This window comes from Ascaphus truei, chromosome 18 (genome assembly GCF_040206685.1).
Source record: "Ascaphus truei isolate aAscTru1 chromosome 18, aAscTru1.hap1, whole genome shotgun sequence".
NCBI classification, from domain to species: Eukaryota; Metazoa; Chordata; class Amphibia; order Anura; family Ascaphidae; genus Ascaphus; species Ascaphus truei.
In genome coordinates this window covers 33,503,055-33,527,940 of record NC_134500.1, presented here as the reverse complement: position 1 = coordinate 33,527,940, position 24,886 = coordinate 33,503,055, and the positions used below count along the sequence as shown (strand labels likewise).

The window sequence follows — 24,886 nt, the reverse complement described above, 5'->3', positions numbered from 1 at the left end:
CAAGTTTGTGTGTATCTATACCTTGCAAGTGTGTGTGTGTATCTGTATCTATACCCTGCAAGTGTATGTGTGTGTATCTATACCCTGCAAGTGTGTGTGTGTGTGTGTGTATCTATACCCTGCAAGTGTGTGTGTGTGTGTGTATTTATACCCTGCAAGTGTGTGTGTATGTGTATCTATACCCTGCAAGTGTGTGTGTGTGTGTGTGTGTGTGTGTATCTATACCCTGCAAGTGTGTGTGTGTATCTATACCCTGCAAGTGTGTGTGTGTGTGTGTGTGTGTGTGTGTGTGTGTGTGTGTGTGTGTGTGTGTGTGTGTGTGTGTGTGTGTGTATCTATACCCTGCAAGTGTGTGTGTATCTTTACCCTGCAAGTATGTGTGTGTGTGTGTGTGTGTGTGTGTGTGTGTATCTATACCCTGCAAGTGTGTGTGTGTGTGTGTGTGTGTGTGTCTATACCCTGCAAGTATGTGTGTGTGTGTATCTATACCCTGCAAGTGTGTGTGTGTGTGTGTATCTATACCCTGCAAGTGTGTGTGTGTGTATCTATACCCTGCGTGTGTGTATATATATATGTATCTATACCCTGCAAGTGTGTGTGTGTGTGTGTGTATCTATACCCTGCAAGTGTGTGTGTGTGTGTATCTATAATCTGCAAGTGTGTGTGTGTGGTGTGTGTGTGTGTGTGTGTATCTATACTCTGCAAGTGTGTGTGTGTTTCTATAACCTGCAAGTGTGTGTGTGTTGTGTGTGTGTGTATATATACTCTGCAAGTGTTTGTATCTATACCTTGCAAGTGTGTGTGTGTGTGTGTGTGTGTGTGTGTGTGTGTGTGTGTGTGTGTGTGTGTGTGTATATACTCTGCAAGTGTTTGTATCTATACATTGCAAGTGTGTGTGTGTGTGTGTGTGTGTGTGTGTGTGTGTGTGTGTGTGTGTGTGTGTATATACTCTGCAAGTGTTTGTATCTATACATTGCAAGTGTGTGTGTGTGTGTGTGTGTGTGTGTGTGTGTGTGTGTGTGTGTATATACTCTGCAAGTGTTTGTATCTATACATTGCAAGTGTGTGTGTGTGTGTGTGTGTGTGTGTGTGTGTGTGTGTGTGTGTGTGTGTGTGTGTGTGTGTGTGTGTGTGTGTGTGTGTGTGTGTGTATCCTTATCTATCGTGTCTGTATTTGCTGCAGGGTTGACGGCATTCACACTTCGCCCCTCCGGTCGGGAAGGGGTTAATTTGTCTCACCGCATGGGACAAAAAGCCCTTAATTACTCTTTATAATTAAAACAGCATCTTTGTATCATTACATCAGGTGATACCTTTTATATTTAGACTAACAATTTGTGTCATAGGACCTAGGACCAGCCTCGCGCGTTCTCCTGCCTCCCTCGGGACAGCAATACGGATCCCTTTGTTAACCAGTCCTGCGGCCTGAGCAGGAGAGAGCTCTCCAAAGCGTGTCCTGTCATATCTTATTGTTTGCTGTATGCTATACAGTACGTTGGCGGTTTCTTGTCGCCTTTTTCGCCCACCATAACTTAAAATGTGTATGATTTTATATATATATATATATATATATATATAAATATATAAATGTAAATACAACTTTATGCTCATCTGCATGTCTTAGGCAGGTCTGCAACCCCACCTTTCCCCATTATCACCCAGCACACAGCACTTCCACTGCAGCAAGGGATTCTGGGAAATGACATGCAAATGAGCACACAGTGCCACTTTTTGCCTCAAAAACTATTTTTAACATGGTTCCCTATAGGCTTAAGCTTGCTGCATGGTCACAGCTTTGAGCACAGCCAGGGTTAATATATATATATATATATATATATATATATATATATATATATTACCAAAATTAGAGAAAGGGGTGTGTTATCCCTCTGTGTTTTTTGTTTTATATATATATATATATATATATATATATATATATATATATATATATATATATATATATATATACTATATATATATATACTGTATATATATATAATGTCCAGCAATGCACAACACCATCAAGTCCCTAAGGGTGGATGCTAGTCCCATATAGTTTCAATATTCCTAGTTCACCAGATCATACCTTCAGTGTGCTGTCTCTTTTTGCCAGATATGATCTGGTGAACTAGGAATATATATATATATATATTTACTAATTTTTCTACGAGATGCGCCCATATAAGAGACATTGTTAGTTGTCAGGTGGCAGTGTAGGGTTAAGAGGTGTGTAACCTCTGGGGTGTCTCTTGCCCAGCTAAACCCTTTCTGCTCTAGTAATCTAGGCAAAGACCAATCTAACGAGCGGTGAGGGACCCCCAAGGTCAATAAGACACGGGGCCGTGACCTTGTCAGACGGGGAGAAGATGAGAACTCCGGATGGTGCTTTTTTATCAGTCAATCTCCTGTACACCTGGTCTCGCCTCGCACACTGCCTCGCACACCGCCTCGCACACCGCCTCGCACACGGCTGTATACTCGCACGCACCCCTGTCCTGCCGGCTGACCTCACTGTAGCACCGAGGGGATAATATTGATTGTTTGTGCAAATAAGTTGGCGCTGTCAGTTACTGGGATCGTTCTGCACGAGGAGCCCGCGGGACGCTGTATAATGCAATCTCTACATAAATAATACATTATAGATTACAAAAAAAAGATGTGGTCCTCACTCAAATCGAAATATATTCTGAGAAATATATGTATATTTATAACCCCGATATCATTATAATAATTGGCAGCGCTGTACAATATTAATTATTTCACCGTAGTACTTCATTGTAATTCTGAAAGTATTATAGTATATGTGTGTATATATATAAATATGTGTGGTTATATATATATATAAACTTAATAATGATGTGACATTATACTTACTGATAACATACCTGGGACAGTGTGTAGAGATTTCAGGCATAGGTCTCTGGCCCACAGATCTTACAATTAATTGTTTAACCAGTAATAGTATTATTACTATTTAATATTGTATTATCAGTATTATTACTCAACACACAGAACCCCAAGAAGCTCATTTTTGGAACCCCTGAGCCCCCACAAAAATATATGTATATAAGTGGCAAAAAGGAGGGCTACTGAGCGTGGCGGATGCATAAAAAAAAGAACACAAAAGCCCAATGCCACTTCTAATATGACAAAAATACTCAGTAAAATAGTTATATATTCTCTTGAATAAGGGTCATTTACTGCCAGTATCACCCACGGCTTTCTCAATACCAAGCGCCATAGCTGCTGTATCCCATATTTACAAAGTTTTAGATCAGGAGTGGCCAACTCCAGTCCTCACGGGCCACCAACAGGTCAGGTTTGAAGAATATCCCTGCTTCAGCACAGGTGGATCAATCTGTGCCTCAGTCGTTGACTCAGTCGCCACTTACGCCTCTCCTTCAGGAGGCATTCCGGCTGTTGCAGACGTCCTTAGAGATATATATATATATATATATATATATATATATATATATATATATATATATATATATATATACCAGAATATTTGTCTGTGTGGCAAGTCGGCCATTGGGTGTTATACTAAGTAGGCTATAGATCTTGCACCTGACATCATACAGGTGACATCATAATGAGTTGCGCTCATAACAATACCTGTACGTGGTGAATGCCAGAATAATCTGAGACTTAGTAATGGAATAAATCCAAATTCAAAATCCCCACAGACCACATACACATACATAGAAGAATTCAGTCCGACTGTGAGAATGCCGCTCTCTTCTTATTAGATCCAACCCAAAAGGTCCAAAAAGTGCTAAAAGACCGCGAAACTCATAGTGAAGTCTGTATTTTAATAGACACAAAAAAAAGGATTAAAAACACTCTCAGACGTCCGTGGGTACACAGCCCACAATTGTGTATAGGATCCCTGTGGGAGAAGCAGGGCTGCCGTCAGCATTTGCGGTGCTCCGACGCGTCTCCTCGATCCTTCTCCATCAGTGCGTACAGCCGGCGCACGTCCGCGTCACGCGGTTGCGTGATTTCGTCGGGACGTCTTGTCTTCCTGACGTCACCAATAGGGCGGACCTCCGAAAGCTCCGATCGGCTCCCACACTCCAGCACCACTTACTCAGGACAGCTCCAATTCACCCCACAGGTGCAGGCCAATCAGGGATACTACGCGTTTCAAGGAGACTTGTTCCTCTTTGTCAGGGGTTGTGTGTCTCTGAGGCCTTAACGCAGTATAAATAGGGTTGAGTAACTCAGGGGTGCACAAACTGGGGGGGCGTAAGATTGGCGGGGGGGAGCGGTGGTTACAGAGGCCCCGCGTTCTTCCCCAAGGAATTTAAATGAAATGCCGGGGAGCGCGCGGCTTCCAGCGACGCGTCTAATGCTGCCGCGGGGTCACGTGACGTATGTCGTGACATCAGAGGATGCTGGACACTAGATAAGGGGGGGCGCAAGCAGAGGGGAAGAGTAGGCAGGGGGAGCGCAGACTGATTTTGGGAAAGTTTTGACAACAAAACATTTGATGTACAAAATAATTTTCAAAAATGATCGTAGTGCATAGCTACATGGCTCTGCGTGTTATCACATGGCTCTGCGTGTTATTACATGCCCTGCGTGTTATCAAATGCTCTGCGTGTTATTACATGGTTCTGCGTGTTATTACATTGCTCTGTGAGTTATTACATTGCTCTGTGAGTTATTACATTGCTCTGTGTGTTATTACATGGCTCTGCGTGTTATCACATGCTCTGCGTGTTATTACATGGCTCTGCGTGTTATCACATGCTGTGCTTGTTATCACATGCTCTGCGTGTTATTACATGCTCTGCGTGTTATCACATGCTCTGCGTGTTATCACATGCTCTGCGTGTTATTACATGGCTCTGCGTGTTATCACATGCTCTGCGTGTTATCACATGCTATGCTTGTTATCACATGCTCTGCGTGTTATTACATGGCTCTGCTTGTTATTACAGCTCTGCGTGTTATTACATACTCTGCGTGTTATTACATGGCTCTGCGTGTTATCACATGGCTCTGCGTGTTATCACATGGCTCTGCTTGTTATCACATGGCTCTGCGTGTTATCACATGGCTCTGCGTGTTATCATATGGCTCTGCGTGTTATCACATGGCTCTGCGTGTTATCACATGGCTCTGCGTGTTATCACATGGCTCTGCTGCGTGTTATCACATGGCTCTGCAATGCGTAGCAGCAGTACAGAGGTTACGTTATACACCTTTCACATCTGCCCTGTGAGGTCACAGCTGCACCTGTTGCACTAAATCCTGGCTCCTTCATGTATATCAACATCTCTGCGTCCACCTGCCAGGCTCCGAGACCAGACAGCACAGAGTTAAACCCTGCACACAGCCCCTGTGTGCGTAACTACAAGACACGTGTGTTATTCATCATACAACTCCCTCCCAGAACTCACACTATATAACCTCAGGAGATCAGAGAGAAGGAGAGAGAGAAGGAGACTTCCAGCAGGCTGAGACATCCCGCAGGCTGAGACATCCCGCAGGCTGAGACATCCCGCAGGCTGAGACATCCCCAGGCTGAGACATCCCGCAGGCTGAGCATCTCAGAGACTTCCCCCATACTGAGCATCTTAGAGACATCCTCCAAACTGAGCATTTCAAAGACAGAGCGTCTCAGGGACTTTCCACAAAACTGAGCATCTCAGAGACATCCCCAGACAGAGCGCCTCAGAGACATCCCCAGACAGAGAGCCTCAGAGACATCCCCAGACACAGCATCTCAGAGACATCCCCCAAACTAAGCGTCTCAGAGACATCCCCCAAACTAAGTGTCTAAGAGACATCCCCCAAACTAAGCGCCTCAGAGACATCCCCCAAACTAAGTGCCTCAGAGACATCCCCCAGACAGAGCATCTCAGAGACCCTGTGCGGGGACATGCCAGCGATGCGTCTCACTCGGATGCTGCAGCACGGGTTACTCGCTCACCTGTTCTTCTTCTCCCTCGTGTCGCTCTCCGTCAGCGCGGAGTTCTCAGAGGAAGCGTCCAAACAGGGAAAATTCAACGTACTGCCAAGAGGCGGCCACCAGTGGGCAGTAGGTAAGTTATTCAGTAATAGGGCAGCCCCACGTAGGGGAAAAGTGACCTAATGACAGGGACGTGTTTAATGGGTTAAAGGGTCAGTCCCACGTAGGAGCAAAGTGACCTAATGACAGGGACGTGTTTAATGGGTTAAAGGGTCAGTCCCACGTAGGGGCAAAGTGACCTAATGACAGGGACGTGTTTAATGGGTTAAAGGAACATTCTCACATAGGGGCAAAGTGACCTAATGACAGGGACGTGTTTAATGGGTTAAATGGTCAGTCCCACGTAGGAGCAATGTGACCTAATGACAGGGACGTGTTTAATGGGTTAAAATGTCTGTCCCACGTAGGGGCAAAGTGACCAAATAACAGGGATGTGTTTAATGGGTTAAAGGAACATTCTCACATAGGGGCAAAGTGACCTAATGACAGGGACGTGTTTAATGGGTTAAATGGTCAGTCCCACGTAGGAGCAAAGTGACCTAATGACAGGGACGTGTTTAATGGGATAAAGTGTCAGTCCCACGTAGGGGCAAAGTGACCTAATGACCGTGACGTGTTTAATGGGTTAAAGGGTCAGTCCCACGTAGGAGCAAAGTGACCTAATGACAGGGACGTGTTTAATGGGTTAAAGGGACAGTCCCACGTAGGGGCAACGTGACCTAATGACAGGGACGTGTTTAATGGGTTAAAGGGACAGTCCCACGTAGGAGCAAAGTGACCTAATGACAGGGACGTGTTTAATGGGTTAAAGGGACAGTCCCACGTAGGGGCAACGTGACCTAATGACAGGGACGCGTTTAATGGGTTAAAGGGTCAGTCCCACATAGGAGCAAAGTGACCTAATGACAGGGACGTGTTTAATGGGTTAAAGGGTCAGTCCCACGTAGGGGCAAAGTGACCTAATGACAGGGACGTGTTTAATGGGTTAAAGGAACATTCTTACATAGGGGCAAAGTGACCTAATGACAGGGACGTGTTTAATGGGTTAAAAGGTCAGTCCCACGTAGGAGCAAAGTGACCTAATGACAGGGACGTGTTTAATGGGTTAAAGTGTCAGTCCCACGTAGGGGCAAAGTGACCTAATGACAGGGACGTGTTTAATGGGTTAAAGGGTCAGTCCAACGTAGGAGCAAAGTGACCTAATGACAGTGACGTGTTTAATGGGTTAAAGGGTCAGTCCCACGTAGGGGCAAAGTGACCTAATGACAGGGACGTGTTTAATGGGTTAAATGGTCAGTCCCACGTAGGAGCAAAGTGACCTAATGACAGGGACGTGTTTAATGGGTTAAATGGTCAGCCCCACGTAGGGGCAAAGTGACCTAATGACAGGGACTTGGTTAATGGGTTAAAGTGTCAGTCCCACGTAGGGGCAAAGTGACCTAATGACAGGGACGTGTTTAATGGGTTAAAGGGTCAGTCCAACGTAGGAGCAAAGTGACCTAATGACAGGGACGTGTTTAATGGGTTAAAGGGTCAGTCCCACGTAGGGGCAAAGTGACCTAATGACAGGGACGTGTTTAATGGGTTAAAGGGTCAGTCCCACGTAGGAGCAAAGGGACCTAATGACAGGGACGTGTTTAATGGGTTAAAGGGTCAGTCCCACGTAGGGGCAAAGTGACCTAATGACAGGGACGTGTTTAATAGGTTAAATGGTCAGCCCCACGTAGGGGCAAAGTGACCTAATGACAGGGACGTGTTTAATGGGTTAAAGGGTCAGTCCCACGTAGGAGCAAAGGGACCTAATGACAGGGACGTGTTTAATGGGTTAAAGGGTCAGTCCCACGTAGGGGCAAAGTGACCTAATGACAGGGACGTGTTTAATGGGTTAAAGGAACATTCTCACATAGGGGCAAAGTGACCTAATGACAGGGACGTGTTTAATGGGTTAAATGTCGGCTGGCACTATTTGTTAAAACTCAGACAAGTATTTTCTTTGGGTTTTTTGGAACTGCTACGCTCTCCTTGGTCCCCAAATGCTCTGGAGGTTATTTCCGGTTTAGAAGCGATGTGTATTTGCCGGGAAGCGGTTGAACCCGGCTCCCTTTCCCCCCCTCTGTTTCCTTTTAAATAATTATGTGGTCACTAGCCAAAGAGCTGATGGGGAAGGACAACAATTGCTCGATAAGATTAGAATTAACACTTGACACACAAAGCAAACCAGTTAAAAAAAAAGCTTTTTGTAAAGTGCAAGGAATATTGAAATATAATATATTCTCTTATATCGCTGACAGTGTCTGTAGCGCTGTACATGGGGTTGTGCCATGTCCCATAAAGCTGGCCATCTCATTGTTGTGATTGAGGCACAGGGAGACAAGGGGACAGGGATTGTGTGCCTCACCCGTCCTGTTTTTATAGTAGAAATGTTTATATCATGTAATGATTGACAGCTAAAGATTCTGTTCCAAGTGAGACTCAGCACCACTCGTTATTACGGCTGCTGAAAGATCCAATGAAACTGCAATAAAAGACCTCATTATTACTAAATGTCGCATTTACAATAACTGGGTCTCAGGATAATGATAGTGGCTATATATATATATATATATATATATATATATATATATATATATATATATATATATATACATACATACATACATACATACATACACACACACACTCAAATATTATAACTTGTTTCCTAATATTAACATAACATTACATTTTCTTTAACCTTAGTGACAGGACAGGGACAGGACATTGGCAGTGACAGGATAGGGACAGCAGAGTGACAGGACAGGGACAGCAGAGTGACAGGGACAGCAGAGTGGCAGTGACAGGACAGGGACAGCAGAGTGACAGTGACAGGACAGGGACAGCAGAGTGACAGTGACAGGACATTGGCAGGGACAGCAGAGTGACAGCAGAGTGACAGGACAGGGACAGCAGAGTGACAGGACAGGGACAGCAGAGTGACAGGACAGGGACAGCAGAGTGGCAGTGACAGGACAGGGACAGCAGAGTGGCAGTGACAGGGCAGGGACAGCAGAGTGACAGGACAGGGACAGCAGAGTGACAGGACAGGGACAGCAGAGTGACAGTGACAGGACAGGGGCAGCAGAGTGACAGTGACAGGACAGGGACAGCAGAGTGACAGGACAGGGACAGCAGAGTGACAGGACAGGGACAGCAGAGTGACAGTGACAGGACAGGGACAGCAGAGTGGCAGTGACAGGGCAGGGACAGCAGAGTGACAGGACAGGGACAGCAGAGTGACAGGACAGGGACAGCAGAGTGACAGTGACAGGACAGGGGCAGCAGAGTGACAGTGACAGGACAGGGACAGCAGAGTGACAGGACAGGGACAACAGAGTGACAGTGACAGGACAGGGACAGCATGGTGACAGGACAGTGACAGCAGAGGGACAGGGACAGCAGAGTGACAGGACAGTGACAGCAGAGTGACAGGGACAGCAGAGTGGCAGTGACTCGAAAGGGACAGCAGAGTGACAGGACAGGGACAGCAGCGTGACAGTGACAGGGACAGCAGAGTGACAGTGACAGGACAGGGACAGCAGAGTGACAGGACAGGGACAGCAGAGTGACAGTGACAGGACAGGGACAGCAGAGTGACAGTGACAGCAGAGTGACAGGACAGTGACAGCAGAGTGACAGGGACAGCAGAGTGGCAGTGACTCGAAAGGGACAGCAGAGTGACAGTGACAGGACAGGGACAGGAGCTTGACAGTGACATGAGAGTGACAGTGACAGCAGAGTGAGTGACAGGAGAGTGATAGTGACAGGAGAGTGATAGTGACAGGAGAGTGATAGTGACAGGAGAGTGACAGGGACAGGAGAGTGACAGGGACAGCAGAGTGACAGTGACAGTAGAGTGACAGTGACAGCAGAGTGACAGTGACAGGAGAGTGACATCTTGTGTCTATGTATACTGCATGTGTGTGTGTGTGTGTTTATATATGTTTGTGTGTTTATATATGTTTCTGTGTGTCTGTTTTTCTGTGTGTGTGTGGATATAGGTTTGTGTTTATATATGTTTGTTTCTGTGTGTGTGTGTGTGTGTGTGTGTGTGTGTGTGCGTGTATACTGTAGGTGTATATAAAGGTGTGTGTGTATATAAGAATGCGTTTATATATGTTATGCATAGCCAATAGCCATAGCTTCATTTTTGAAGCTGTGGAGGTTTTTGTCACTTTTTTTACCCACCATAACTTAACCACACACACGACACACCCACCGACATACACACACATCACAAACACAAAGAAACAGTCTAACAGATGTTTTCATGCGTGTCATTTTAGTTTTTCTTGTTGTGTTAGATGTGTTTCATTCAAAATTACTTTTTTTGGATTATACAAATCACATCTTTCGTTGTATTATTTGTAAGATATGTCTGAGTGCTTTTTTAGGGGTTTCTTTGTTTCTTTGTGTTTGTGATATTTATTCTGCCCCTTAGCACCACCAGTCCCGATTTTATTTATAGGGATATTTTTTGGCTTTAGATATCATTTATTGGTAACGGTTGTTCTGATTGCGGTATTTCTCTGTGTGTGTATAACACACACACATATATATATATAAATACACACACATATATATAAATACACACACACATATATATATGTGTGTGTGTGTGTATTTATGTGTTTGTGTGTGTGTGTGTGTGTGTGTGTTAGCAACAGTAGACAAGCGCAAGAAAGAGCCAATGGTGTGATATTGCTTGTATATGTTCTCACAGTGTAAGTATCGCACACTCACGCTATAAACCCCACACACGCGTATGAATAACAGATATTCCGTGACCTCACTCATCCCAACGGTGTTTCCCATCCTCTAGTCTGGCTGTTTCCAAAACGCTCCCCAGCGTGACAGTCACGTACAATCTATTATTCAAATGCTTTTTAAGGTTTATACCAGGAGGTTTCAAGTCCCCCCAACAGGTCCGGTTTTCAGGATACCCCTGCTTCATCACAGGTGGCTAAATCAGTCACAGCTTCAGCAGAGGTGGCTCAATCAGAGGCTCACTGAGCGTCTGATTGAGCCACCCGGGCTGAACCAGAGTCTGATTGAGTCACCTGTGCTTAAGCAGGGACTGATTGAGCAACCTGTGCTGAAGCAGGGACTGATTGAGCAACCTGTGCTGAAGCAGGGACTGATTGAGCCACCTGTGCTGAAGCAGGGACTGATTGAGCCACCTGTGCTGAAGAAGGGACTGATTGAGCCACCTGTGCTGAAGCAGAAACTGATTGAGCCAACTGTGCTAATGCAAGGACTAATTGAGCAACCTGTGCTGAAGCTGGGATATCCTGAAAACCTGACCTGTTTGGGGGTGGGCTTGAGGACTGAAGTTGAGCCCCCTTGGGTTATAGCATGTGAATGTGATGAGTTTGATAAGAAGATATACAAACCACATCTATTGTCTCTGCTGCGCTTGGCTCCTGGTGCTAACACATTGTTAGTATGTGGGAGTGGAGAGATGTCCTAGCCATGAGCTGCCGGTGAGACAGACCCTGATTCCGAATATTCATTCAACCAATTTAAGTAGTTGGGTGCAGGTCGGCGACGGCGGTCAGCCTGGACTTTAGAAGACAGGGAGGACCTTTGAAGTGCTGATTGAATTCTAGCCCAAGAGTCCTGTAGGTGGGAGATGTGTTCATCCACTGCTGGAACTCCAGAGGAGATATTGGAAATAGGCAGGCGAGCCGGGTGAAAGCCGTAATTAATAAAGAAAGGTGTCTCCCCAGTGGATTCATTCCTGGAGGAATTAAAGGCATACTCAGCCCAGGAAAGCAATTCCACCCAGTCATCCTGGGAGTCAGAGACGAAGCACCTTAAATACTTCTCGAGAGATTGATTGACCCTCTCGGTCTGTCCATTAGACTGAGGGTGATAACCCGAAGAGAAGGAGGAAGCAATGCCCAGTCTTCTGGTGAAGGTCCTCCAGAATCTGAGAGCCACGATCCGATACGATGGATGTGGGAATGCCATGGATCCGGAAAACTTCTTTGGAGAAAATATCGGCTAGGGCGGGTGAGGAGGGTAATCCTTTGAGAGGAATAAGATGTGCCATCTTGGAAAACCGATCCACCACTACTAGAATGGTGGTCATGCCATTCGACCTAGGCAATTCGACAATAAAGTCCATGGATATGTGGGACCAGGGGCGCTCCGGGATGGATAAGGGCAAAAGAAGACCATGGGGTCTCTGTCGAGGAATCTTATTGCGTGCCCATACCGGACAGGCCCGGGTAAATTCAAGGATGGATTTGGCCATATTGGGCCACCAAAAGGTGCGACGGATGAGATCCAAAGTCTTCTTGTAGCCTGGGTTTCCTGCCGGACGGGAAGCATGCCCCCATTCCAGAATCTCCGGAATAGAGAGAGCATCCGCCTTGAAGTTCTTAGTGCCGGGAATGTAAGACAAAATAAAATTAAACCTGGAGAAAAATAACGACCAGCGGGCTTGGCGGGGACCTAAGCAGCGGGCATTCTCGATGTATAAAAGATTTTTGTGGTCCGTGAGAATAGTGAACGGCTCTTTTGACCCCTCAGATGCCTCCATTCCTGAAGAGCCAACTTGACGGCCAAAAGTCCTCTATTTCCCACATCATAGTTCCTCTCAGCTGGGGAAAACTTCTTCGAGAAAAAAACGCACGGGTGAAGTTTATCCTGGGGAGAAAATCTTTGGGATAGGACAGCGCCGGCCCCGCAGTCTGAAGCGTCTACCTCTAGGGTGAAAGAAAAATTGGTGTCTGGGTATCGAAGGACGGGAGCTGAGACAAAAGCTTGTTTCAGTGTTTCAAAAGCTGTGACTGCCTCAGGAAACCAAGATGAAGGATTAGCTCCTTTTTGGGTCAGTGCCATGATCGGGGCGATGATGGTGGAGACGTTACGAATAAACTTCCGGTAATAATTGGAAAAGCCTAGGAACCGCTGAATAGACTTGAGGGAGTCGGGTTGCGGCCAATCTATTACGGCTTTAAGTTTCTCTGGGTCCATGGCCAATCCCGTGTTGTAAATAATATACCCAAGAAAAGAGGTGGTAGACTGGTGAAAGAGACATTTCTCCATCTTGGCAAACAATCGGTTCTCTCAGAGGCGGGAGAGTACAAACTTGGTATGAATGATATGATCCTGTAGATTCTTGGAAAAAATAAGGATGTCATCCAGATAAACAATTACAAAACGGTTAAGGACATCCCGAAAGATGTCGTTGATAAAGTCCTGAAAAACTGCCGGAGCGTTGCATAAACCGAAGGGCATCACGAGATACTCGTAGTGGCCGCTACGGGTGTTGAAGGCGGTCTTCCATTCGTCGCCCTCCCGAATGCGAATAAGATTATACGCCCCGCAAAGGTCAAGCTTGGAGAACAGGTTAGCACCTTGAAGTCTGTCGAATAGTTCAGAGAGGAGTGGAAGTGGGTATCGGTTCTTCACCGTGATGCAGTTCAGTCCCCGGTAGTCTATACACGGTCTGAGAGTACCGTCCCTTTTCTTGACGAAAAAGAATCCAGCTCCCGCGGGCGAATTGGAGTGCCGTATAAAGCCCCGCTTTAGGTTCTCACGGATATATTCATTCATGGCTTCCGTCTCAGGTAGAGAGAAGGGGTAGGATTTGGATTTGGGCAATGTGTATCCAGGTACCAAGTCTATCAGACAATCGTAAGGTCTGTGGGGAGGTAGTAGTTCGGATTGGGTCTTGCTGAAGACATCCAGAAAACCAGCATACGGAGCGGGTAAACCTCCTTTAGGGTTGGATGTATTGGCCAGCAGTCGAGGCGGAAGTACGGCTGGTGGAGATAGCTCCTCTGACCTTGACCTCCAGGTAATAGGATCTTGGGATGTCCAGTTGATGTGAGGATTGTGCTTCTGCAAGCAAGGTAAGCCAAGGGTGACTGGAGTTCCGGGAGCGTGGATTACATCAAAGGCCAAGGTCACCTTGTGGGAATGAGAGGAAAGGGTGATGGCGCAAGTCTCCAAAGAAATGTATGCCGGGGTGAGTGGACGGTCGTCGATCCCGACCAAGGCAACGGGAGACTTCTTCCTAACGAGTGGAATCTGGTTCTGTTCAGAGAAGGTTTGGTCCACGAAATTTCCTCCCGCACCGGAATCGATAAATGCTGCAGTGGAGGTGCGGAAGGTAGGACCCGAGAGAGAGACGGGAATGTTCAACTTTTTGGGAAGTTCCTTCCTGGAAAGGGGACAAGGAGATTTAGCACCCAGGGAGAGCCCCTTCGTACTCACTGGGTTTGGACGTTTCCCGGGCGTAGTGGACATTCACGGACCAGATGCTCGGAGGATCCGCATTAATAACATAATCCACCGGCTTTGTGAGCTTGCTGTATCGGTGTCCGGGGACGCTGGACTCCAAGTTGCATCGGCTCCGGAGCCTCCAGAGTGGGTAGCGGGGAGACAGCAGGTCCTGTGGTGGGAGAGAATCTGGGAAAAGGAGCACAGAAGGGCATAAATTGGGGATGCTGGCGCTGAGCGTGGCATACCTGAAGGCGCTGATCCACTCGATTGGCTTGGGAGATGAGTTCCTCCAGAAGCCCTGGCCTGGGTTGTGAGGTGAGTTCGTCCTTCACGGAATCCATTAAGCTTCGCCAGAAGACTGAGACTAAAGCCTCCTGGTCCCATCGTGTCTCAGCTGCTATAGTCCTGAATTCCAAGGCGTACTGGGCCACGGAACGATATCCCTGTGCTCAAGCAAACAGTCAGAGGCAGTTTCTTGGCGTGCGGGAGTATAGAAAGACCTGTCAAAAGTCTCGTCTAAAGGCCGCGTAATCGCAGGTGATTTCGGGATGTAGTTCCCAAATTGGGGAGGCCCATGCCAGTGCTTTCCCTGTAAGCAGGCTGTACACATATGCCACTTTCTTGCGACCAGTGGAGTACTGCTGTGGAGCCATCTCAAACTGGATCTCGCATTGATTGTGAAAACCGCGACAGGCGTGCGGATCCCCCGTATACGGTTTAGGTGCTGGGATCTTTGGGCCTGAGGTCGCGGCGGTTACTGGTTCTGGCGACAGTGGCGGTGCGGCCACAGGTGGTGCCTGAAATGAAAGGTCCTGTACCTGTTGAGTGAGGAGAGCCATTTGGTCAGTTAGGGCCTGGACTTGTTCATACATGGCCGTCATCATGGAAGCCATGTCAGTCTGGTCTGTGTCTTGTGGGCTCGACATAATGTTACGCCGGTGCTGCCCGCAGACCAGACTCGTCCCTTATACTGAGGTGGGGACGCAGCAGAAGGAGTGTGTCCGGAGTGTGGTGTTTTGGCGTTGCCAGGCCAGGTGTGAAAAGGTATAGCAATACTTGCCGGTACCGGTACAGAAGAGACGAAGTCGTTCCCGTTAGCCAAGGTCGGGGAGAGAGAGAGATCCGGGAGGTCGAGGTCCAAGCTGTGGTCGAGGGATGATAGAAGCTGCAAGGTCAAGAGGGAGGCTGGGGCTAGAGCCAGATAGGAACGTCCGCCAAGCCGGGTCGCATCCTGAATACATGAAGACAAAGGGAGAGCCAGAATAGACGTCCGTAGCAGAGACTATGTCGAGCGATGTGAGAGAGGTAGGACAGATATTAAGTACTGTGGCTGACCAATGGGTAGCGGAGGCAGGCCTGGAGGAGCCCGAGGAGCTGTCCAGGATTGGTCCCCATAATAGGCCGCCAGGTGGTAAGGTTTAGATTTAACTGATAACCAGCGCGTGGGCGGGGGGGCGTGGCTTCACTGCAAGAGTGAATAAATGAACTTGTGCCGGCACGCGCTCCGTAACGGGTGGGGATGCGCGCACAGGGGCAATGGCAGGCGCCCAAGCATCACCCGCACGCGGAGCAGTGGCAGCCCGACGGGGAAACCCCCTCACTACGGAGGTCGGACGTGAGCGGCGAGGACGGAGCCGCACAGCAGCGGCAGCAGAAAGAGGTGAGGGGAGGTCACGCTGCGACCGTCGTGACCCCCGAGTCCTCACAATTGCTTGATATTGGGCTGTGATCGGTAATCGTAGGACAAGGTAGGTGTTTCAGGGGCACTTAGAGACAAAAAAATGCGTCTGGGTGACCAGGATCTGTATAAGAACAGCCTCGCGTAATCCCAGCCCCGGAAGTGTGTCTGTATCATTCACACGTATTAGCCATAGAAAATATCTCTTGGCATGCAAGCCACAGAATAATATTTCCAATTCATTTCTATAAATGAGCAGCCAGTGTGAATGTTTTATGGACTCGATCTCTTCATATTGCGGAGATTGTTATTGTTACAAGTCCTTGCCTTCCACACATACAAATGAGTATTATGTATCTCACATTTCATACCACCTTTATTAATGGCCACGCTATAAATGCCTGCAGACCACTCAGGAGGATCTCTCGCGGTCATCGCTTTCATCCGTTATTGTATGGATAACATACCGGGACACCGACGGCTAGGCCTTGCTGCTATTGCCGAGACTGCCTTTGGAATGGCGTCATCACGTGTCCCCCGACGTACGTTTCGCGCTTGCTTTTTCGAGGGAGACACATGATGACGTCATCATGACAGCGAGCACCAAGCGATGGTTCGAATTGCCTGACCCTGCTAAGTAATTTGTATACTGATCTAACCTAATTAAGCGGACAATATTACTTGATCACTCCACTACGAGTACTGTACTCATTACATACATAGTTACATACATCAAGCAATATAGAGTGTCTGGCACTTAATCAAACAGACATCATAACATCACTAAGATCGGGAGATCTAACCTAGTGAACATTATTTCCACCCCTAGGAAGCCTCCCGGGCATCTTACATGATAGCCTTTTTAATGCTTGTACAGTGTGTAAATTCATATCTGTGCTAATTTACCCCCATTTATTTTAGGATATTTTCCAATAAAGTTTTTTACATTTTCAATATTCCAAGTGGATATATTAGGGGGGATTATATGTTCTCTTATCTGGCTAAAACGGTGATCAATCCCTAGCTTGTCTTGTTGGTATCTGATACAATACAGTACTCAATAACTAGAGGTGAGTGCAGTTTAATGGGTTCTTGGGTATTGCCCCATCTCTGGTACTGTAGCAATATCTAAATCTTTCTTTCTCTCCATTTATTATAACACTAGTGCACCCCAGTTCTTCATATACCTGCAGAGCGGGTGGGGTTCTATTTCTGCGTGTTATTATATCGCTCAGCGTGTCATTATACCGCTCTGCCTGTTATTATATCTCTATGTGTTATTATATCTCCCTGCGTGTTATGATATCTCTCTGCGTGTTATTATATCTCTCTGCGTGTTATTATATCTTTTTCGTGTTATTATATCTCTGCGTGTTATGATATCTCTGCGTGTTATTATTATATCTCTGCATGTTATTATATCTCTGCGTGTTATTATTATATCTCTGCGTGTTATTATATCTCTCTGCGTGTTATTATATCTCTGCGTGTTATTATATCTGTGCGTGTTATTATATCTGTGCGTGTTATTATATCTCTCTGCGTGTTATTATTATATCTCTCTGCGTGTTATGATACAGTACCGACACACTTTATCCGAGTGTGGTCGGTACCGCAAGCCGGGAAATCTCCCGGCTTGCTAGTGGCTGCCCCTCGGCGTGCCGCGCGTCATAGACGCGCGGTCACGCGTCATCGGGAGCGTGCGCCCCCTGCACGCGCGTCCAGGGGCTCCCCGAGGGAGCCCTGGTGTCCCGCGATCGCGGGATAGCGGCAGGGGGTTCCGGGGGACCCGGCGGACCCGGCAGCGGTAGGGAGAGCGCCCCGATCGGAGGGCGCTCTTCCGCTGCTTCGGCGCGCGCCCGTCACTCTCGGGCGCGCGCCAGGCTACTGCTGCGGCAGAGAACGGGCAAATGCTCGAATAAACTCTGCCGCAGCAGTATCTCTATGCGTGTTATATCTCTCTGGTGTTATGATATCTCGCTGCGTGTTATGATATCTCTCTGCGTGTTATGATATCTCTCTGCGTGTTATTATATCTCTCTGCGTGTTATGATATCTCTCTGCGTGTTATTATATCGCTCTGCGTGTTATGATATCTCTCTGCGTGTTATGATATCTCTCTGCGTGTTATGATATCTCTCTGCGTGTTATTATATCTCTCTGCGTGTTATGATATCTCTCTGCGTGTTATTATATCGCTCTGCGTGTTATGATATCTCTTTGCGTGTTATGATATCTCTCTGCGTGTTATGATATCGCTCTGCGTGTTATGATATCGCTCTGCGTGTTATGATATCGCTCTGCGTGTTATGATATCGCTCTGCGTGTTATGATATCGCTCTGCGTGTTATGATATCGCTCTGCGTGTTATGATATCGCTCTGCGTGTTATGATATCTCTCTGCGTGTTATGATATCTCTCTGCGCTTTCTTATACTGCTCTGCAATGCGTTGCTTGCCCCTCTGGCAGGGAAGAGGTTAATATACGCTGACCGTGTCTTCTCCGCTGACTTTCCCCAGGACACTTTATGGGTAAGAAGAGCCTGCAGGAATCCCCCCGTCAGTCTGAGACAGAGCTGCTGAGCTCCGTGCTCTTCCCACCGCGCAGCGCAGAGGATGTCTGGGGTCAGTTCTTGCAGGAGCTGCGCAGAGCGTCCTCTCTCAGTCAGATGGACGAATCACAGGTCAGTGGGACAGGCGCGCACTGGAAATACCAGGCCCAGCCAATCAGATCAAGCGAGGGTTCTTATTACCACACTTCCAATATTGCACTTACATAGGTGTAGAATTCCCACGTGTGTGCGTGCGTGCGTGTGCGTGCGTGTGTGTGTGTGTGTATGTATATATAAATAAAACGGAAATAGCAGTGTTAGTCCAGTTATGATAGCGCAGAATAAGAGTTCTTCAGTATTAGGTGATACCTTTTTTATTTGGACTAACAATTTATGTCATAGGACAAGCTTCCGAGAGTCCTGCTCTCTTCCTCAGGTCAAGCAATACAATATATATATATATATATATATATATATATATATATATATATATATATATATATAAAAATACATATACAGGACATTCAGTACAGAGAGAGAATTTGGTTTAGTGCTAAATTCCTGCAGGTGATTACACACACACACACACACACACACACACACACACACACACACACACACACACACACACACACACACACACACACACACACACACACACACACACACACACACACACACACACACACACACACACACACACACACACACACACACACCTGTGTATCTATCTATCTATCTATGACATTTGATGCAATGGGGAGTTCATATACTGATGTCTTAATGGCTGTGGTATAGAAAAGAATGTGTACTCCACCTTAGCGAATAAGAGATTACTGACCCTAATAACGGGGCGACCTTTACATGATTTCTTTCTATTGAATTTGGCTTAATGCTAAATTGCTTTCGAGGTTTGATGATGTAATATGTCAACCACACATCCACGTATATTTTACATATCAACATACATACATGTACTCACATACAGTATACAGTATATGCACCACCCCATGAACATCTTCATACAGCTGTATATGTAAACGTACCTACACAGTATGTAATGTGCAGTTATAAACACACACAATCACACACACACATATATATAAATAATTTTTTTAAATCTTTTAATTTGTTTTTAAATAATATGAAACAATATTAATTCAATAATTAAACATACATAGAAGAATTAATATATATAACATATTTAAAACACTGAATAACATACTTACATATTTAAAACACTGAATCTAGCATGAAAAAAAAAAACTTATTAATAACTACTAAATTTTTACCACCCATAACCCCCTACACACACACACACACGCACACGCACACGCACACGCACACGCACAATAGCTCATATATTATCTAAGAATTATGTAAGAAAATTAGACATTGCCACAAAATAAAAAAGACACCATCTTCATATCTGAGACCTCTTAATTTCAGAATAAATATAAATGCATTTATATGGAAAAAAACCACATACTTTAACTCCCAGCATCATCTGGTCTCGTTATGTATTTCCAAATAAGATAAGACAGGAAACCAGATACCCATACAGCTCTCTAAAGCACATGTCTCCCGTGCTCTGGTCAACCCTTGTGTCATATCTGGTGCTGATACATTCTTCCAGTTGCAAGGAATGCACAATCCGGAGGTTAATAGTATATGTGTGATTAGGAAACTGGAGTTAGATTTAAGGACATACTTTTATCCACATCTACTGCACCCAACACAACCACTAAAGGATCCAACTGGAGACTAAAACCAGTCATTTCCTTTATGACTTCTAAAACTTGTATCCAAAAGGTTTGTATTTTAGAGCAAGACCACTATATAAGAAAAAATGAACCTTCCACAAAACAGTTAATCCAACATCTGTCAGTGGTATTTGGTACCTTCCAGATTAAAACAAATATATTTTATAGTCATAAACATATCTATATATAAAACTGAAAATGTTGTTTGTGAGTCCCTGTAGACCATTTGATTGGTCAGTCGGTCCGCCCGCCCTCCCACGGCTCTCATTGGCCGGTGTGTCTCACCCCCGTGTGTCCCACCCTCCCATGGCTCTCATTGGCCGGAGCGCTCTAACCCAGGGGTCCCCAACCCCCGGACACGCTGCTGCTGCCGCCTGATGTGAGGAAATGCTCCCTGGTGGTGGTGGCTGTTGCTGCTGGTGGGGGGGGGGGGGGTTTAACTGAGACGTGTGAGTATTTGCCACCTCCCCAGTTCCATTTTTGCCCCCCTCCCCAGCTCCATTCATTTTTGCCCCCCCCCACCAGCACCGTTTTTGCCCCCCCCACCAGCACCGTTTTTGCCCCCCCCCCACCAGCACCGTTTTTGCCCCCCAGCTCCGTTTTTGCCCCCCCAGCTCCGTTTTTGCCCCCCCAGCTCCGTTTTTGCCCCCCCCCCCGCTCCGTTTTTGCCCCCCAGCTCTGTTTTTGCCCCCCTCCCCAGCTCCGTTTTTGCCCCCCTCCCCAGCTCCATTTTTGCCCCCCTCCCCAGCTCCATTTTTGCCCCCCCAGAACCGTTTTTGCCCCCCTCCCCAGCTCCGTTTTTGCCTCCCTCCCCAGCTCCGTTTTTGCCCCCCTCCCCAGCTCCGTTTTTGCCCCCCAGCACCGTTTTTGCCCCCCCCCCCCCCTTAGCTCCGTTTTTGCCACCCCCTAGCTCCGTTTTTGCCCCCAAAGCTCTGTTTTTGCCCCCCAGTTCCATTTTTGCCTCCCCCCAGCTCCGTTTTTGCCTCCCCCCAGCTCCGTTTTTGCCTCGCTCCCAGCTCCGTTTTTGCCTCCCCCCAGCTCCGTTTTTGCCTCCCCCCAGCTCCATTTTTGCCATCCCCCAGCTCCGTTTTTGCCTCCCCAGCTCCGTTTTTGCCCCCCCCAGCTCCGTTTTTGCCCCCCCCTCCGACACACAGTGGCACACATACAGTGACAGACACACTGACACACACAGTGACAGACCCACTGACACCCCTCCTCCACCCCTGCCTTTCCCCCCCCCAACCCCTACCTTCCCCCCGCCCCTGCCTTCCCCCGCCTTCTCCCCCCGTCTTCTCCCCCCCTGACTTCTCCCCCCCGCCCCTACCTTCCCCCCCACCCCTGCCTTCCCCCCGCCTTCTCCCCCCCACCCCTGATTTCTCCCCCTGCCCCTTCCACCCATCGCCCGTGCCCCGCCTCTGCTTTTCACCCACCCTCCCGCCTCTGCCTTTCACCCACTCGCCGCCCGCACTCCCGCTTCTGCCTTTCATCCGATGCCTTTCACGCTCCCGCTTTTGCCTTTCACCCACCCGGCCTTCCGCCTCTGCCTTTTACCTGCCCGCCCTTCCGCCTCTGCCTTTCACCCGCCGCCCGCCCTTCCGCCTCTGCCTTTCACCCGCCGCCCGCCCTTCCGCCTCTGCCTTTCACCCGCCGCCCGCCCTTCCGCCTCTGCCTTTCACCCGCCGCCCGCCCTTCCGCCTCTGCCTTTCACCCGCCGCCCGCCCTCCCGCCTCTGCCTTTCACCCACTCGCCGCCCTCCCGCCTCTGCCTTTCACCCACTCGCCGCCCGCACTCCCATCAGCCTCTGGGTGTTGCACCTGGCAGGCTATGTATCTGGTGACATTATAATGCACATGGCCTGGTGGCAGATAAGGAGTCAGATAGCTGTGAAGTTTACACAGAGTGAGGGAAGTCAGTTGGCGCGTGAGGAGAAAGTAGGAACGCTGCGGGAGGGGAGAGAGGCGGAGAGAATTGGGTACATCGTAAGGTATTAAAGGAAAGTGATGGGAGGGAGAGAGATGAGAAGGAGAGATATGTAGGTGGGGGAGAGATAAGAGGAGGAGGAGGGAAGGGATGAGGTTGGTTTCTTGTGTGTGTGTGTGTGTGTGTATGTGTGTATATATATATGTATTAAATAACATAAAAATAGGCAGGTGGCACACACATAAACTGGAAATGGGTGCTTGTCCCATACAAATAATGCATAGATAGGTTCCTTAGATAGGTATATGTATATGTATATATGTGTGTGTGTGTGTGTATATAACACTGTATATATGTGTATGATTTCTTCTTTACTAACCGATGTCTGTTTGTGTTTTATTTCTGCAGAGGGTACTAAGGAAGATACTGGAGCAGTATATTAAAAGTTCCCGGAAGTAATAAGGATCCGAAATCTTTATGTACTGTACATACTGAAATATATATATATACCTATGTAACTGAAATATAGGACCTATTTCAAACATCTCAAAGGCTAATGTTTACAAATAAAAAAAAAACACAAAATGTTCATGCAAGTCAGAGTGTTTCCATTTGGAATTGGAATGTAATCACCATTTTTTATTGTTAAAGTACTGTAATATATATATATATATATATATATATATATATATATATATATATATATATATATATATCGCCTCCATATTACAGTGTACAGTATGTACTGGATATTTTTATGATGCTTATCCGCAGTGTTCGACACAGCATTGTGAATAAACACCGTTGTTTGCACACAAAGTGTAACGGCGCGTCTTCTGTGGGACTGGGGTAATTAGAGGGGTAACGGAGAACGGGGTGTTTTATTCAGTCGGGGGGGAGGGGATTAGGGGGTCCGTGTTTTATTCAGTCAGGGGGTCCGTGTTTTATTCAGAGTGAGGGAGGATCAGGGGTCCGTGTTTTATTCACAGTGAGAGGGGGAAATCAGGGTGTCTGTGTTTTATTCAGGGTGGGGGGGAGATCAATGTCACAGAAGACCAGAACATATCACCAGGATGAAGGCACCAGACAGGACAAGAGCAGTATCCTCAGGAACACCCAGAAAAAAATACAAAAATAATCATGGTGCAATATTATAATAAATGTGGGTCAAACTGTGAAACTTGGCTCTTGTAGATAACCTACTTACAAAATGTAAGATTCAAAATAGCAGGTTTGTTTTTAAAGATGGGTCTTTGGGCACCTCAGCTTAGGACCGCAGCATACAACAGCATACATGAGTAAGGGCTGGTGGCAGGCAGGATGGTGTTTTCACATCGGCATCAGCTCCCAATCAGTCATATGCAATCATACAGAGATGAAGGGAAACAATAGTGTTTTACCAGATAACACCAGATTTTATCAGGGAAATGTGTAAGAAATGTACTCACAATATATTAAATGAGCACATTCACATAGGGGTTTCTTTAGGCAGTAGATTAACGGCCGTTATTGTGAGTACATTTCTTACACGTTTCCCTGATAAAATCTGGTGTTATCCGGTAAAACACTATTGTTTCCCTTCATCTCTGTATGATTGCATATGACTGATTGGGAGCTGATGCCGATGTGAAAACATCATCCTGCCTGCCACCAGCCCTTACTCATGTATGCTGTTGTATGCTGCGGTCCTAAGCTGAGGTGCCCAAAGACCCATCTTTAAAAACAAACCTGCTATTTTGAATCTTACATTTTGTAAGTAGGTTATCTACAAGAGCCAAGTTTCACAGTTTGACCCACATTTATTATAATATTGCACCATGATTATTTGTGTATTTTTTTCTGGGTGTTCCTGATGATGCTGCTCCCTTCCTGCCCTGGATCCTAAACTGTTGTATGGGAATCAGTGCATATTCCCTGGAAGGTTGAGAGAATTTTTCAGTTTCACCAACTTTTATTGTTTTATCACATTTATAGCTGTTAAGCGCCTTTCCAAGTCACTGGGTTTCACCAGACAGGACAAAGCAGTACAATAAACAGTATTTAATCTAACCGGCGCAAGCACATCACAAAATCAGAAACAGAGCTTACACTCACCAACACTGGGAATACAGTGGAAGTCCTCGCAACCTACTGTCACGGTAGCTAGTGATAGGTTATAATACACACCAAAATATCTGGGTTGAATTGAACACGACTTAGATATAATAAATATAGTTTATTCCTTAAAGAAGGTGAACACAAGATATACAAATAACAGGCAAAATATAGACACTTACTCAGGAATGGGGATGATGAAGTAATCAGGAAACAGGATTAGCAATTCATCAGGCATCAAATAGTTGGTAAACTTGAAGTCACGAAAATACGAACAACGAACCACAAATAACCCAGGCATAGGACTGACACTGGTTTATATGTAATTCCAGTCCTATACCTTATAGTTGAGTGCAGATCATTGGAGAACAATTACCTGCACCCAATCTCTCCTTGCCACCTCACCTGAGGGGCACTGTAATACCTGCCCACTGGGTGGGTATTATTCTAATCAAGGGCTTATTTCTCTAGCCCCCCACCAACAAGCCCAGCGCCTGAATGTCTACCTGGGCCAGGAAACCCTTTGTCCTAGGGTGTGACTTATAACACTTATCCTCAAGTACCCACGTCCTGTTTTCTGTTGTGCTCGCATACACAAGCAGGGTGGGGGAGTCTTTGATCAGGGG

At 46.7% G+C, this 24,886-nt stretch overlaps 1 protein-coding gene across 3 annotated transcripts in view; it reads left to right on the top strand.

Annotated features, from left to right (window-relative positions):
* NMB (neuromedin B) overlaps positions 1 to 22,755 on the top strand; it is a 110,095-nt gene extending 87,340 nt beyond the window's left edge. The window contains exons 1-4 of one of the 3 annotated variants that reach the window (XM_075576074.1): positions 5,438 to 5,515; positions 5,549 to 6,053; positions 18,452 to 18,615; positions 22,575 to 22,755. In XM_075576074.1, the coding sequence (XP_075432189.1) occupies positions 5,891 to 6,053; positions 18,452 to 18,615; positions 22,575 to 22,625 (378 nt within the window). In that variant the 5' untranslated portion in view covers positions 5,438 to 5,515; positions 5,549 to 5,890 and the 3' untranslated portion in view covers positions 22,626 to 22,755. Of the gene's footprint in view, positions 1 to 5,422; positions 6,054 to 18,451; positions 18,616 to 22,574 lie in introns of those variants that run through there. The other 2 variants (XM_075576075.1, XM_075576073.1) reach the window with 2 other exon arrangements.
* Positions 22,756 to 24,886: the final 2,131 nt, after the last annotated feature.